The sequence below is a fragment of the Podarcis gaigeae genome (genome assembly GCF_964106915.1).
Source record: "Podarcis gaigeae genome assembly, chromosome: 3".
NCBI lineage: Eukaryota > Metazoa > Chordata > Lepidosauria > Squamata > Lacertidae > Podarcis > Podarcis gaigeae.
The window spans coordinates 104,219,971-104,235,970 of NC_139680.1; the positions used below are offsets into that span (position 1 = coordinate 104,219,971).

A 16,000-nucleotide genomic window follows, 5' to 3' on the forward strand; every position below is an offset into this window, starting at 1 on the left:
GCCACAAGACTCTGGCGATGGGTTTGACGTCATGCAAGTCCCAGCTGCCGCAAGCTGCAAGGGCAAAGGCCCTCAAATCTAAATGTGCCCAAGACAACGGAGAGCCAGGAATGAAGTCCCCGCCCAGCCTCCCCTCCACTGCCCTCTCTCACGGAGAAAGAGCGGAAGGTAGCCTGAAGGCCTACAGCCTGCCTCTGGAGGTGGGTGGTGAGGACTCTTATTAGGGAGAAGAGGCTGCTTGCTCGTGAGGAGTTCCGCTGGTCACCAAGAACCCCTTCTGCTTTTCACATTACAGAAAAGGACTCCTGACCCACTGGAGGATAGAGAGATGAGTCACCTGCACAGCCTCCGTTTCCATCGTTTTCTTCAGTAGCTGTATGTCCTCTGCAGTGGGGGTCTCCGTCTCCATGCAATAAACAGGAGGCAAGGGTGGGGGGGCGCAATACATGGGGTACTGCAAGAACACAGCACATAGAAAAATGGGAACGCAAGCTCAGCAACTCAAGTACTGAAACGCCGAATGTTTAAACACATATATATGTATGTTAAGTGTGATAAAGCACTGGAGGAAAAAACAAAACCCCTTTGCAGCTCACGCTCTCCCTTCTTGTGAAAATGGCACAAGGGATTAGAAAAGCTTAAAACTTTTCTCCCGGTTCCCTGCAGCTTCCATGCGGGATTTCTCTCACCCCCCCACCCTTTCCTGAATTTTGTTTTGTCAAAATGGCATTGGTGTCACAAACTCCGATTAGAGTGGATTATAAAATTCAGCATGTCCAAGGTACTGAGGGGGTCTAAGTGGCGAAAACTCTGGTTTTTAACATCACCACAGCCACTTTGCATTAAGGTAAGAGTTGCTAACCATTATTATTATTATTTGTTGTTGTTGTTGTTCCTATCTTCAGGAAGCTTTGGCTTAAAGGGGGAAGTGCAGAGGTGCATGAGGCCCAACTGGAATTAATACTGAGGATTTACTACAGCTCCTAGATGCAAGGGAACAAATGCATTCTACTGAGCGAGACAGCCAGCTCCGTACTGCCTGCACAGACTGGCTGCAGCTCTCCAGAGTTTCAAACAAGAGACTCCTGGCAATGCAGAGGACTTGAACCCAGGACCTTCTGCATGCAAAGCAGATGCTCTAACCACTGAGCGATGGAGAGCCCTTCCGCTATGGGGATCAGACCAATGCCATGATTCAGTGTAAGACAGCATCCTATTTTCCTACAAGAGCAGTGCTATAAAATAATCCTTCATTTAAAATTTCATATTTGTTTTTTAAAAATGGGAATTGGAGGGGAGAAATGGGTGGATTCCACTACAAAGTCCTGCCAGCAGAAGCCCTCACAAGGACTTGTGGATGTGCAACAGGGCCTTTTCCCTCTCTCCCTACTCCCAAACTGGCTTGCTGGGGGGTTGACAGGACCCCAAGAACAGTGCATTTGGAGGAGGAGAGGTTTGTTTCATCTGGAAGCTGAAATGCTTGTTCTGAGGGAATGTGTGACACTGAATTCCTCCCTAAGGCAGGACGTATCAATTTGGCTTCCCGACCTGATTTGTAAAGTGTCACGCTTTTTAAAACCGCAGGGCTTTAAAACTGAGAAGCACACAGATGAGCACTGAGCACTTTGAATCTTTCCTAAATCACACTCCTTCTGACACAGATGGCTTATATAAAGCAGGAGCCAGGAACCTGTGACCCCTCCAGATCTGGTGAGACTCCAGATCCCATCAGCCCCAGCCAACAACGTACAAGGATGACGAGAGTGGGGAGTCCCACATTATCCGGAGGGCCACAGGTTCTCCCAGGGCCCTGCAACAGAGTATTTCCTGGCCTGGCGTCACTGATGGTGAGAAGAAAGAGCCCACTTTTATGTTACTCTAGTATCGAGATATAAGGAGCTTCCGCTGAGTAACATGCAAAAGGGCATGCAGAAGAGTATCTGCAGGCTGCGCTGTTCCCTAATTATGTTTTCTTGATGCTAAACACTTCTGTTTCCAAAGGTCACTGCTCCAGGGAAGGGCCGTAGCTCGGGGGCAGCGGACAAGTTTTCTGTGCAAAGGTCATTTACGTAATAAAAGATCCTGCTTGTTTGCTAAGATCAACGGCAGAGGCCGTCACGGAATCCTCACAAGAACAGTCAACTGGGCTGGTGAGCAAAAGGGAAAGGGCCTTCTTGGTGGTGGCCTCACCGTTGTGGAACTCCACTACTGTAGAACTACTGAAGGCCCCTTTCGGCATCATCCTTCAAACGTGACTCGTCTGCCTTTCCGTAACAAAGTGCTTTTACACCACTGATTCCCAAGATTTGGTGCTTCCTTATGTTTCTGGAATCCTATGTTTAGTATTCAAAATGGGCATCAATTGCATCTGTGGGGGCTGTGCCCTAAAAGGCAGCAAATAAATGCTATAAATAAAGCAATGGTCCCAGGTTGAATTACTCTCCTTTGCAAGTAGGGGTGCAAAATGCTCTTGGCCTGAAACTCTAGAGAGCTACTTCCAGTCAGCCTAGACCAGGGTTGTCAACCTGGTCCCTAATGCACACTAGTAGGCATTTCAGGATTCTAGGTGGGCGGTAGGAGGTTCTACGGCACAAGCTGAATCCTCCTTCCATTAAGCACTGGTGGGCAGTAAGGAAATTTTACCATCAAGAAAGATGCATTGGTGGGCGGTAGGTATAAAAAGGGTGACTACCCCTGGCCTAGACAATACTGAGCTGGATGAGAGCTGGCTCAGTATAAGGTCCCATGTTTGTTCTAGAGATATCAAAACTTACCAAGCTATGAAGCAGGTATTTAGTAACCATATTTGAAATGAGCAAACAGAGGTGACAGGAGCTGATTAAATACCTGCGTGTTACTTTGGAAGAAGTGAGGGAGAATTAAACTCTGTGTTTTAGAAAATACCTTGTGGAGACATATCTACTGTGCTCAACAAAGGAACCATTGGTCTTGTTATTTATAATCTCTGACAAGAATTGCCATTTTACAGACAAGGAACTGAAGCCAACAGCAACTCCACCAGGGCCATGCAGAAATTTAAAACCACAGGTCCTAGTGCAGGGACAGCCAACCTGGGGCGCCCTTCAGATTTTGCTGGGCTCCAATTTTCATCGGCATGTGCAACAACAGCTGGAGGGACACCGGTTCCCTGTCCTAGGCATAGTTCAATGCTTATTCACTGGAGCAAACACATAGAGTTTATCGTTACAGATAGGTAGCCGTGTTGGTCTGCCATAGTCAAAACAAAAAAAATTCCTTCCAGTAGCACCTTAAAGACCAACTAAGTTAGTTCTTGGTATGAGCTTTCGTGTGCATGCACACTTCTTCAGATACCTGAAGAAGAAGTGTGCATGCATCTGAAGAAGTGTGCATGCACACGAAAGCTCATACCAAGAACTAACTTAGTTGGTCTTTAAGGTGCTACTGGAAGGAATTTTTTTTGTTTTGACTATAGAGTTTATCGTTAAGGTAACAAGTTTGTGGTTTGGGTAACCTAAGAAAGTACACTACCAAAACATCTTTCCTCTGTTGCTAACAACTATTACCTGAGGATTTTGGCGGGCCAGCTCCTCAATCTTGTGCCACATCTCTTCTCGTTCCTTCAACCTGAACCGCCCTCTGAAGACGAAAAGGAATTTATTTTAGGGTGGGTGTTATTTTTTTTATTTAGACATTTAACCTGCACGCTCCCTCTAGTTAGACTTTTAACCTGCGCCCTCCCTATAGAGCTCTGGTCAAGTAATGCCATTCTTCAAAACCCAATCAAATGCTCCACATTAAACAGATATATTAAGTAATTAACTGCCTTCCACACATATCAATGTACAAAAAAAAATTAAAATAGTTAAGCAGTTAAAAATACAGCAAACAACAGCAGGTGTGTGTGTGTGTGTGTGTGTGTGTGTGAATGCAAAGTAGACACCCATGGCAGAGACCCATTCATCCAGATGGGAAATCCAATGGGACAAAAATGTCTTCAGTTGGTTTTGGAAACTGCAGACAGCCACAAAAACAGGGGCAGCTCCACTGAAAGCTTTCCTCTTGTTCCGAGTTACTGTGGACTGGGCTTCCTGCAGACTGCCTACCAAGAGGATTCAAATGTAAACATCTACCCTGCTCTTTCCTTTTTTAAAAATTAAGATGGCTGAGGAATCGCTCAAGCCGTGCCTCAAAGAGACAAGTTTGTTCCCAGCTGATCCTTTCGCCTCAGATTACTGAGGGACCGCAGTCACCCGATTTACCCCTATCTCCAAGTGTAAGAGTCCTCTTAGTTCTTCCCTTTTTCATAAAAGAGGCACAAATCCCTCATCTGTGATCTTCCCCTCTTTCTTAATCTTATTTGTGGCACAACCCCAAGGAGCCCACCCTCTCCCCAAAGCTTTGTAGTACCTCATAGGTCAAGTTCTCCTTTGCACAGAACCGAGCGCTTTGCAGAACTGGGAATGCCAAGTACAGTTAAGCTCTTAAGTCTGGCAGTTTTACTGGGGGCAAAGAGTACCTAACAGGCTCAACCCTGTGCGTGTTCAGCTTCCTCTGAAAAGCTTCTGCTTCCATAAACCAGTTGCTGGGGATAACAAATGGGTCCTGTTTGCAGGCTTCCCGTAGGCCAGCGTGAGAACAGAAAGCTGGGCCAGATACATCACTGGTGTGATCCAGCAGGGCTCTCCTTGGGTCCTTACAATGGATGTAAATATTTAAGGCAGCCACATGACTCTTCCTTGGTTGCTTTTAGTTTAGAAGCCCTGTTGGGATTCAGTGGAGTTTATTCCCAAGAAAGCAGCCACAGGACTGCAGCTCAGCCTTCTCAATGGGGACAGAGAGGGGATGGAGAGTTGCGAACAATGGGATGGCATTCGGTGATGGCTTTGCACAACCGTGGTACCTCAGGTTAAGAACTTACTGTATTTTTTGCACCATAACACTCACTTTTTTCCTCCTAAAAAGTAAGGGGAAATGTCTGTGCGTGTTATGGAGGGAATGCCTACGGGTGACATGCCTACAGATTTTCCTCCTCTAAAAACTACGTGCGTGTTATGGTCGAGTGCGTGTTACAGAGCGAAAAATACGGTAATTCGCTCTGGAAGTCTGTTCTTAACCTGCAACTGTTCTTAACCTGAGGTACTATTTCTGGGTTAGCGGAGTCTGTAACCTGAATCCTTCTCAATGGGGACAGAGAGGGGATGGAGAGTTGCGAACAATGGGATGGCATTCGGTGGTGGCTTTGCACAACAGTGGTACCTCAGGTTAAGAAGTTAATTCGCTCTGGAAGTCCGTTCTTAACCTGAAACTGTTCTTAACCTGAGGTACCACTTTAGCTAACGGGGCCTCCTGCTGCCGTCGCCACGCGATTTCTGTTCTCATCCTGAAGCAAAGTTCTTAACCTGAGGTACTATTTCTGGGTTAGCGGAGTCTGTAACCTGAAGTGTCTGTAACCTGAGGTACCACTGTATTGTAAAGCGCTTCTGCAGCGTAAGGCAGAACACCCAATTTCTGCCAATCCTCCCTGCCCATTGACAGCCCCAAACACCTTCCAGAAAAGCTGCTACCGAGGGTTGTGGAACCTTGCAGAACTACAAGAGCCTACGGGGCAGAGGGACTGCAGATGGTGGCGAACAGTGGCAACTGAGTGCCCTACCTTATGGGATTTCCACTAGCACAATGCCACAGCTGGGTAGTTTAGCTAAGGTCCCTGCTGGGCTTAGGAAGCACAGTGTTATGGTAACCCCCGTTCCTTCGAGAAGATTAGACCCAGAAAGTATCTGCTCCGCCCAGTAACCAACAGGGTGTCTCTGGGCTCCATCTTATCGCCTGTGCTTTCTAACATCTTACACTGTGAGAAGTCACACGGCTGCGGTGTCCCCAGAATGTGGCTGGCAGGCTCTTCTGTCTCTTGTTTGAATCCCTACTAATCCCAATGAAGCCTGTGAAGTCTCAAACAGGTGTCTAGAGGTGGTTTAGAGGTGGCTGAGGGCAAGCAAGCCGAACGGAATCCAGATACGACAGAGGCATTGCAAGTGCGGAAAACAGCCAAAACTTGAAAGAGGTATCCAACCACTCCTTTCCCTGAAGGATAAAGCTCACAGCTTGTAAGTTCTTTTGGACTACCTGTGGAAGCGCCGTCAGCGAGGCTACTGCAATGCATTCCACGTGGGGCAGCCTTTCAGAAAGATTCAGAAACTTCAAGCAGCTCAGAATGAGGCCACTCAGATGTTGGTAAGGGCCAAGGGGGTCAGAATACGCAGCTCCAATTTTGCATCAGTTGTCTGGTCGCTGGAGAATTTCTTTTGCTACTGATATCCCATAGGGCTGCAATGGGGCCACCTGAATAAACCTGTTTGCGCTTTAAAATCAGCCCTGAGCCGACTGGTTAAGATCTAATAGGCTAGCAGGTATAATAAACAGGGTGTTCTCGCAGCGGTCCCTCCCCCCTTTGAGGAATTCCTTTCTGCCTGATTTGCCTGTGGCTCTTAAAACTCCCATTTCTTTCAGGTAGCTTTTTCTTAAACGTTCTTTAGGTGTTGCTCATCTACCATCGTTTTCAAGGTGTTTTATGTGGACATCCGTGCTGTACCCCCCATGGAAGCTGCTTGTGCCATAGCTTCCATAGACCACACCTGGCAAAAAGCTCAAAAAAGGCACCAGCTCACGTCTGGTCAGCTGCAAACCAGGTTTTATTCCAGAAACACTGATTGACAGTGGTACCTTGGGTTACAGATGCTTCAGGTTACAGACTCCGCTAACCCAGAAATAGTACCTTGGGTTATGAACTTGGCTTCAGGTTAAGACTGGACCTCCAGAACGAATTAAGTTCTTAACCCGAGGTACCACTGTACTGTCTCTGCTTTCACCTCTGGTGAACCACATTCCCGCCATCCCTGAGTCTTTCTGCAGAGTCATAGAGGGCTGCCTCAGTATAGTCCTTTCTTCAGTGTCCCAAGTCTCCCTTTTCCAGTCCCGTCTCCTCGGAGGTAAGTCCCAATCCCCAGGGACAGGCACTTCCTCCCAGAGCTGAGGCTCTTCCCCAAAGAGGGGTATTCTGCCTCAATGCCCTTGCCAGGCTTAAATCCAGGGCCCTATGCCTCCCCAGGAAGCAGTGGGGCTAGATCAGCACAGGCTGTTAGTATTCCCTTCTCTGACTTAGGAGAACAGCATGAAGAGGACTTCCAAAAAGGAATTACAGCCTGCATTCTCCCAACCTCTGTAGAGACACATTATTTAAGTACCCAACTAGCTCAGCCTCCCAATCGTGATGTGCTTCAGGTCCCATCAGCCCCAGCCAACATAGGCAATGGTCGAGGATGATGGGAGACTGTTCTCCAGCAGTATTGGGTTCTTTGCCCATTCCTCTAAGTGAGGTAAGGGAAACCCCTGGACGGTTAAGTCCAGTCAAAGGCGGCTATGGGGTTGCAACGCTCATCTCGCTTTTCAGGCCGAGGGAGCCAGCGTTTGTCCACAGACATCTTTCCGGGTCATGTGGCCAGCAGGACTAAGCCGCTTCTGGTGCAACAGAACACTGTGACGAAAGCCAGAGTGCACGAAAACACTGTTTACCTTCCTGCCACAGCAGCACCTATTTATCTACTTGCCATGCTTCCGAACTGCTAGGTTGACAGGAGCTGGGACAGAGCAACGGGAGTTCACCCCGTCGCGGGGATTCGAACCGCCGACCTTCTGATCGGCAAGCCCAAGAGGCTCAAGAGGTTTAGACTTGGTAGCTGCTGTCAAGTGGGAGTTTCCCCAGCCACCAGTACTCACTTTTGCTTCTCTGCCTTGTACTGCTGTGTGCAGTCGTCAAACAGCTTCTGGTTCATCTCCATGAACAGCTTCAGTGCATTGTAGATCAACCCATGGATTGTCCTTAAAAAAAAAAGAGGGGGAGAATGAATTAGAAGGTGGGGAAACTGCCCTTGCACAGAAGAGATTTAATGGACCAGGACAGTAAACTTCCAATACCTGATATAAAAAGGAAGGATAGGTTCAAATGCCAGGACACACCCGTTTATTCCCCCACTACCCCTAAGAAGACCGACAGAAATCTGTAAGTCAGGGTGGGGAACCTGTAGACCTCCAGAGGATATTGGAGCCCAACTCTCATCAGTGGCAAAAGGAGCGATGGGGGCTGGAGTCTAACGGATCCCCCATCCCAGTTATAAATTGTTGTCATGATTGAGAGACAATGGAGTGCGCCTCCAGGGGTGAAGTCAAACCACTGCATTAGCAGCACCCAAGTGACCTCCCCAGGGTGCAAGCCTGGGCAGTGTGTATGGAGGCCAAAGTGGCATAGTGGTGAGAGTACTGGACAAGGACCTGGGAGACCAGGGTTCGAATCCCCACTCAGGAGTTGCTGGAAGGAGGCGTACAAGGCACCATCCAATCATCCTAGGGACTCCACTCCAGATATGTGCAGGGTTTATTCCTTAAGGCCTTTTCTTCTTCCGAAGAAATCCCATAAGGCAGTGGAGGTTTAGGATCAAGAGTATTTCTTCTAGATGGGCTCCCTTCCCTGGTTGAAGAGCCCCATGTGCCTCTCATTTCCTTCTACAGCACATGCAGAAACCACCTTCTTGACCGTTGGACCAGCTATTGGTCTCGCCCGCTCGATCCGCCAGAGCCTGTCTTTGCATGCAGAGGAAATCCCTAACTCACCAAGGGTTTGAGTGTCAGGAGCTCATCCTACACTCGAATAGGACCCTGGTAGAGACACATGACCGCCTGCCATGTTCTCTCCCTCCTGATCATTCGTTCGGGATATTCAAAAGCTTTCTTCAGCCCGAACATCACAGCAACCAATGCCAACAGACACCGGCACACTTAGGGATCCGCAGAGTATATGCAGTTTGTGTAACAGACCTCAGCAACTCAGCATTTTGGCTAATCTACTTTATTTACATATAAACACACACGGAGCACTGGAACATGGCTCCCTCTCTCTCTAGCATCAGACAGCAAAGAGAAAAAGAACAAAGGACAATAGTCCCACTTCACGGAACACAGTAACACAAACATCCTGTCTCCGTCACTTCCCACTCTGTGGAGTCAAAACATACACCGTCATGTGAAAGACAACAATCCCATGACTGCAATCATGGAGCAGGAATTCTAACATTTGAGACCCACTGGCTACCCTCGCTTGATTTAGCTGGCCAGTCAAAGAAGTTTCCCAGAACATGGCCATTACTACATGCTGACAGCTTCTAGGAGCCACAGGTGCGAGCTGAGTGCAGCGTGGGGACCAAAAGTGGACAAACCACATAAAACTCCCAGTTACAAATGATCTTGATAAAAAGAACAGACTCAAGGGGAGGCAACCTATTCCATACGCCCATCCATATTGCTAGCAATCATCGTCATCAGAGCCCTTTTCTTTCTCCCTCTGCCAGACTTTGCATGAGCGGCACCAATAGGCCGTGGTGGAAGAGCAAGGCGGAGCTCTCTCAGTTGTACTCCCACTCATGCCCAGTGCACACAGAAATGACCTACTTGTTCCAATGACTTTTGGAATTCTTGTAGAGTGCCGGGAACATGATGGGGAGAATTTTGGCTGCATTGTCACTGATCAAACTCATGATGTATTCATTGTTCCAATAGTACAACGCCCTCTCGGCCACCTGTACAAATAAAGCAAAACATAACTTCTGAAACAAGAGAGATCTTTTAAAGGGGGAAGCAGGTAATGCAATATGAAGGTGAATTAACAGAAACATAGTGCCCTTATCACAAGCAGAAACAAATTAATTCTATTGTCTGCTGTGCAAACCACATCTGGAGTACAGTGGCCTGTTCTGGACACCACATTTTAAGGAGGACATTGACAAACCGGAACACGTTCAGTTGAGGGCAATCAGCCCAATGAAGGATAGCTGAAAAAGTTGGGTGTGTTTAGCAGGATCGAGAGGAGATTAAGGCATGGCATAATAACAGCCTTCTACTATCTGAAGGACTGCCATGCAGAGGAAAGAGCAACAAATTCATTATCTGTTGCTCAAGAAATCAGGACTGGAATGTGTGGAAATAATTTCAGCTAACTTTTAGGGGGGAACTTCCTAACGGTAAACACAGTGAGATCATCTGAAGTGGGCCACTACACTGATGAGAAAGGTGTACTTTCTAATTGAGCTAGCTATAAAAACTTTCCCTGGATAATTGCTCATCTTGTGCACCAACATGCTTCAGACTTTCAGCGTTTCCCTCTGCATTTGAACAGAGACTAGAGCTGTTGCCAGCATCCTGAGTTTCGAACCTACCTGGAAGTGTGGGCTGGAGACACACTTCGCCAGTTGCCTGAACAGGGGTTCCATAACCTTCACAAACTCCGAGGGTTCAATGACATCTAATATTTCTTCCAGCTCATTCAGGAACATCACCTCCTTGGGACTGTGTGTTTTTGGCCAAAACTTCAGCAAGCCCATAATCACCTGAACAGATGAAGAAACGAGATTTTTATGAGCGTTAGAGAAACAAGCAGGAACATTTGTTGGTGATAGCAACAAGAATTTTAAGTCTGGAAGAAGAAAAAATTGCCAACAGTGAAATCCTGAGGCCAAAAGATAGCAACTTACCCAGGACCTCTACCCTCCAAGCTTGTTTTTTTAAAAATATGAATAATTAGTCAAAAGGCACAAGATATAGTGTTGATTTACTTAATGTGACATAATTAGTGCACATACAGATTTTTGAGAAATTTTTGATTTCTGTTGAGAGTTATTAATCATCACACACAAGGTGAAGAAGGGGAAGAGAGAGGAGGGCACAAGTTTGTTATCTGCCTATCTGTATAACTCCAAACCATTGTTTAGTGTTGCATCTGATCATATCCTGCATCTTACTCTGCATTCCAAGAGGAATCTACAACAAGGGGAGCATTTCATAAGGAGGTATGTGGTTTCAATGCAAAGCTAGAAATCTCTAGCTGCTTCTGTGCTGTTCAGCCCTGTAAGCTTCAATTAGTTTCATGAATCAGCTATGGTTTTAGTTGTTTATAAATGAAAAGGCTATTTTTAATCAAGGAGTGAAATTTAACCAGAAATGCTAGTAAGATTAATCTAACCAGTAAGAACTTGGGACATGCTTTGTTTAAAGAATGCTTTGATTCTGGTATGTGTCTGTCACAGGAAATGGCAAACATTCCATATGACCTTCTCTTCTGGTAGCTTTTGCTTATTGCACTGGAAGTTTGCATGCTTTTCTTAAAGTATCTCAAAAAATGCAGCTTGTATTAAGGTTTTAGAAACCTATAGGTTTCAGAAACTGATTAAATAATAAATCAGTTAAAAGGGAAGTGGCTGTTCACCTAAACATTCTGCAACTGGTTTACACCCTCAGTGCTTGTCTACAAATGCTTATCTTGCAGTCATCCTCTTGACTGCTTGGAAGAGAGATCTGCCTTAATTTTTAATCTGGCCCAGAAATTAATATTGCTGCAGAATAGTGTGTGAAGGAAACGTAATAATGAGAGGTCAGTCACATATTTATCACTGCAACTTTAAACAAGGTCTATGTTATGCAAACGTGCTCCTCCCCTAACCCAATTTCAGTCGCTCTACTTATGATTTAACACCAATTTCGTAGAACCTGGAACAACAGACAAATCAAGTAATCTAAAGACAATCTGCTGCACTCATTACACTTGTCAGCAGCGCTAACTGAAGTATCTTTTCCCCTAAGCTTCTACGCTTTCAAAGAATACTTTGCAGCGGCCCAGTCTGATTTTTTCCAGGGCGTCAGTGCAATCAAAGTTCAAACCACAGATCAAAGAAGGCAACAATGCAGTTTCAGGAAGGACGGCAGAATGTCCCAAGTCAAAAGGATCCAAAGAGCTTCTGGGAAGTACATTGCCAGGCATGGCAAAAAGAAGACCAGCCGAAGAGTAGCTTGCCTGTTCTAGCTTTCCTGATTTGTGTCAACATATCAAAACCAGCAGTAATTCTAATGGGAGCGCATTGGATCTTTCACAATTCAAATGAGAAGTACAGTGGTACCTCGGGTTAAGTACCGTATTTTTCACCCCATAGGACGAACCGCCCCATAAGACACACCTAGATTTGGGGGGGGGGAGAATAAAGGGGGGGAAATTATTATTTTTTCCCCCAGGCGCGGGGCTGGCACAGGGGAAGCTCGAGCTTCCCCCGACCCCAGCCCCCAGAACAGGCTACTGCCTGCAAGCCTTGCGAGCCCGGCGGGACCTCCCACCCGGCGCGCAAGGCTTGCGGACATCTGCCCAGAGCACGGGGCGTCCTCTGGAGGGCACCCCGTGCTTTGGGATGCAGGCTGCCACCCCAAGCCGGGCGCGGGAGGCTTGCAGACACCTTCCCAAAGCACGGGGCGTCCTCCAGAGGGCACCCCGTGCTTCGGGATGCAGGCTGCCGCCCCAAGCCTCGCGCGCCCGGCGCGACCTCCCGTCGGGCGCACGAGGCTTGCGGACAGCTTCCTGAAGCCTGGGGAGCGAGAGGGGTCGGTGCGCACCGATGCCTCTTGCTCTCCAGGCTTCAGCGAAAGCCTGCATTCGCCCCATAGGACGCACACACATTTCCCCTTCATTTTTGGAGGGGGAAAAGTGTGTCCTATGGGGCGAAAAATACGGTACTTAATTCATTCCAGAGGTCCGTTCTTAACCTGAAACTGTTCTTAACCTGCAGCACCACTTCTTAACCTGAAGCACAGCCTCCTGCTGCTGCCGCACTGCCGGAGCACGATTTCTGTTCTCATCCTGAAGCAAACTTCTTAACCTGAAGCACTATTTCTAGGTTAGTGGAGTCTGTAACCTGAAGCGTATGTAACCCGAGGGACCACTGTATGAGGAATGACTTAGCCCCACACATTTTTCTGAAGGGTCCCTACATGAGAGTCACAGCCACGTACTCATCTAAGTTTATGCAGCCTTATATTGTATAACTATACAATAGTAATACCTAGCACTGCAACAATCAATGCAATCAATGCAGATCTCCATGTGCTGGCTTTTCAGCTAGAAAATGTGCCCTTCTTTCGGGGCGACTTTAGCTGTGTTTTCCTCAAAGTTCTACAGTACAGTGGTGCCTCGCAAGACGAAATTAATTCGTTCCGCAAGTCTTTTCGTCTTGCGAGTTTTTCATCTTGCAAAGCACGGTTTCCCATAGGAATGCATTGAAAATCAATCAATGCGTTCCTATGGAAACCGCCTTCAGACCAGGTTTGGGGAAGTCTGTCCCCCGACCTCTTCTGAAGGCCGACGGGGGGGCGAAAGTCTTTGCTTCCCCCCCCTTCCCGGGACAGCGGAGACTTCTCCGCTGTCCTGGGGCGATTTTAAAATGCTGGCGGGCGACAGTGAAGCCTTCGCTGCCGCCCGCCAGCATTTTAAAAACCCCGGGACAGCGGAGGACTTCTCCGCTGTCCGGGGCGATCTTAAAATGCTGGCGGGCGGCAGCGCTGCCGCCCGCCAGCATTTTAAAATCCCCCGGGAAGGCAGGCAGGGGGGACAAAGACTTTTGCCCCCCACCCGCCTTCAGAAGAGGTCCAGAGGGCTCTCCAAGCTGCGGATAGCAGCCTGCTGCCCCGCGCGAGGGGCAGACATTCGCAGCTTGGGAAACCCTGCAGGACTTCCCCGCAGGGCTCTCCAAGCGGCGAATGTCGGCCCCGCGCGAGGGGCGCTCTGCTTAAGAGCGCCCCTCGCACGGGGCAGCAGGCTGCGCACCTTCCCCTCTGTTCCCGGACCTGTCCTGAAGGCTTGCAGTGGGAGGAGGGCTTTCCTCCCCACCGCCAACATTCAGAATGCTGTTCTGAATGTTGGCGGTGGGGAGGAAAAACCCTCCTCCCACCGCAAGCCCCGGGAACAGAGGAGAAGCGCTGCGCACCTTCCCCTCTGTTCCCGGACCTGTCCTGAAGGCTTGCAGTGGGAGGAGGGCTTTCCTCCCCACCGCCAACATTCAGAATGCTGTTCTGAATGTTGGCGGTGGGGAGGAAAAACCCTCCTCCCACCGCAAGCCCCGGGAACAGAGGAGAAGCCCTTCGCGCCTTCCCCTCTGTTCCCGGACCTCCCACCGCAAGCCTTAGGACAGGTCCGGGAACAGAGGAGAAGGCGCGCTGCGCTTCCCCACTGTCCCCGGAGATTTCCCTATGGGCTTTCGTCTTGCGAAGCAAGCCCATAGGGAAATTCGTCTTGCGAAGCCGCTAAAAAATCGGAAAACCCTTTCGTCTTGCGGGTTTTTCGTTTAGCGAGGCATTCGTCTTGCGGGGCACCACTGTACTGTACTTTGCAGAACTCGCACACCATTCTTTCAAAACAGAAGCGCCTTGTGTTTTCAGTGTTCCTAAACGCTTAACTTTTGGAGCACACAGAACAAGATCTTCTTCGGCATTCTTCCCAATGCGCTTCTCCAGAGTGACCTTAGGAGTCAATTTTCGGGGGCTGACTCTCCTCTCTTCACTCTGATTGGCTCCCATAAGCAAAAAAAAGGGTGAAAGGGCGTCTTCTTATTGGCTAAAAAGCTCCCCTTTCGTGCTGATTGATGGCTCTAGGATGCTGGTGACAGGGATGGCTGCTGCAGAAATAGTAACATGTCTCCAACTCCCATTGATACCACACCATTACACCTCTGTTCAGTGTAAGTCAAGTTCCCTATGCTTTTTATGTTCACAGGGCAAACTACTTTTAAGCCATTCGTGTTGATGGTGAGATAAGCTTGCATTGTTTTGCCACCGTCATAAACTCCACAGTACAATAGGTCAACAGTGCAGAAGCGGTTTGAACTTTGAAAAACCAACTTAACTCCTTATTTACAGAATGTACACACTGGACTTTCTTTTCTGCCACACAAACAGCCCTCAGAGTATTTACAACCATACACACAACACAATAAAAACCAGTAACGTGAAAGAAGTGAATCACTATTACAAAAAAATAAACAAATCACCCAGCACTCTCAAAAAAATAATCAAAAACAAAATTTTAAAAAATCAAATCGGGATCACTAAACAGTATTCGCAACCCTCCAGAACAAAAGAATGCCTCCTAAGATATTGTACCCTGAGCCCATTTATGGTTTAAATAAGATCCATCACCCACACTCTGAAATGGGCTTAGAAACTAACAGCATACATATATGCATAATCTTACTTATATGCCGGCTTTCCAGTTTAAACCACACTCAAGGCAGTTTACAACATGCAAAAAACGCATTAAAAAAGTAGTCATAAACAGTAAATAAAATATTTAAAGATGTACAATTGAACGATTTCCACGCAAATCACAAGGATCTAAAATGAAGATACAAAAGACCAGTAGCAAATAACCCCCTGCCACAAGCAAAAAAACAAACCAACAAAAAACCCAAACAACACCCCAGCCACAAAGAGTGAGCAGCGTCAAGGGCACCAGCAAGATCTGCAATATAATGAAGAGTGCTGCTGTTCAAAGTGCCAGCCAGCAAGGTCTGCCTTCTCTAGGCTACTCCATTCCATCACACCTACCTCCTCTCCCCCCCCCCTTTATTTTTCCTCTCCCATTAAAGTCTGTGCTCAAGCAAACGCTGGGTTTTCCCCAAGCCTGCTGACAATTCTCTTTTGTGAAAGCGTGATCTCCTTTTGGCTAGGTAAGGAAAGGCACTCAGAGAATGAGTCCGCCATTAGTATACAGAAATCTCCGAAGGCCGCATGTGCACCATGCATTTAAAGCATTGTCGTATGTCATTAGTCATGGTTTCCCCCTAAAAAATCTTTTAAAATTCCATTTGGTTACAGGTGCTGAGAGCTCATAGGCTGACCCCTATTCCCCTTACGGAGCTACAATTCCAGGAGCAGTTTAACAATCAATCCCTCTTGGCAGGGAATTCTGGGAATTGCAGTGCTGTGGGGGCAATAGGGGTCACCTAAGAACTCTCAGCACTCTTAATTGTAAAGACGGAGCGCCTTATATGCGTTACAATATTATGACACCAGATGGCGCTGTGGAGTCCCGCCTTTTGCCAACAGGATTTTCCTGTATGACTAATAATAATAATAATAATAATAATTTATTTATACCCCA

At 47.5% G+C, this 16,000-nt stretch overlaps 1 protein-coding gene across 3 annotated transcripts in view; it reads right to left on the bottom strand.

Annotated features, from left to right (window-relative positions):
• The window catches only part of PPP2R5D (protein phosphatase 2 regulatory subunit B'delta), a 58,869-nt gene that overhangs the window by 6,912 nt on the left and 35,957 nt on the right, over positions 1-16,000 (bottom strand). For 2 of the 3 annotated variants that reach the window (XM_083733436.1, XM_083733437.1), the window contains exons 11-15: positions 10,245-10,415; positions 9,481-9,608; positions 7,756-7,857; positions 3,546-3,618; positions 338-454 (exon numbers count right to left, since the gene is read on the bottom strand). In XM_083733436.1, coding sequence (XP_083589562.1) covers positions 338-454; positions 3,546-3,618; positions 7,756-7,857; positions 9,481-9,608; positions 10,245-10,415 — 591 coding nt within the window. The remainder of the gene's footprint in view (positions 1-337; positions 455-3,545; positions 3,619-7,755; positions 7,858-9,480; positions 9,609-10,244; positions 10,416-16,000) is intronic. The other variant, XM_083733438.1, reaches the window with a different exon arrangement.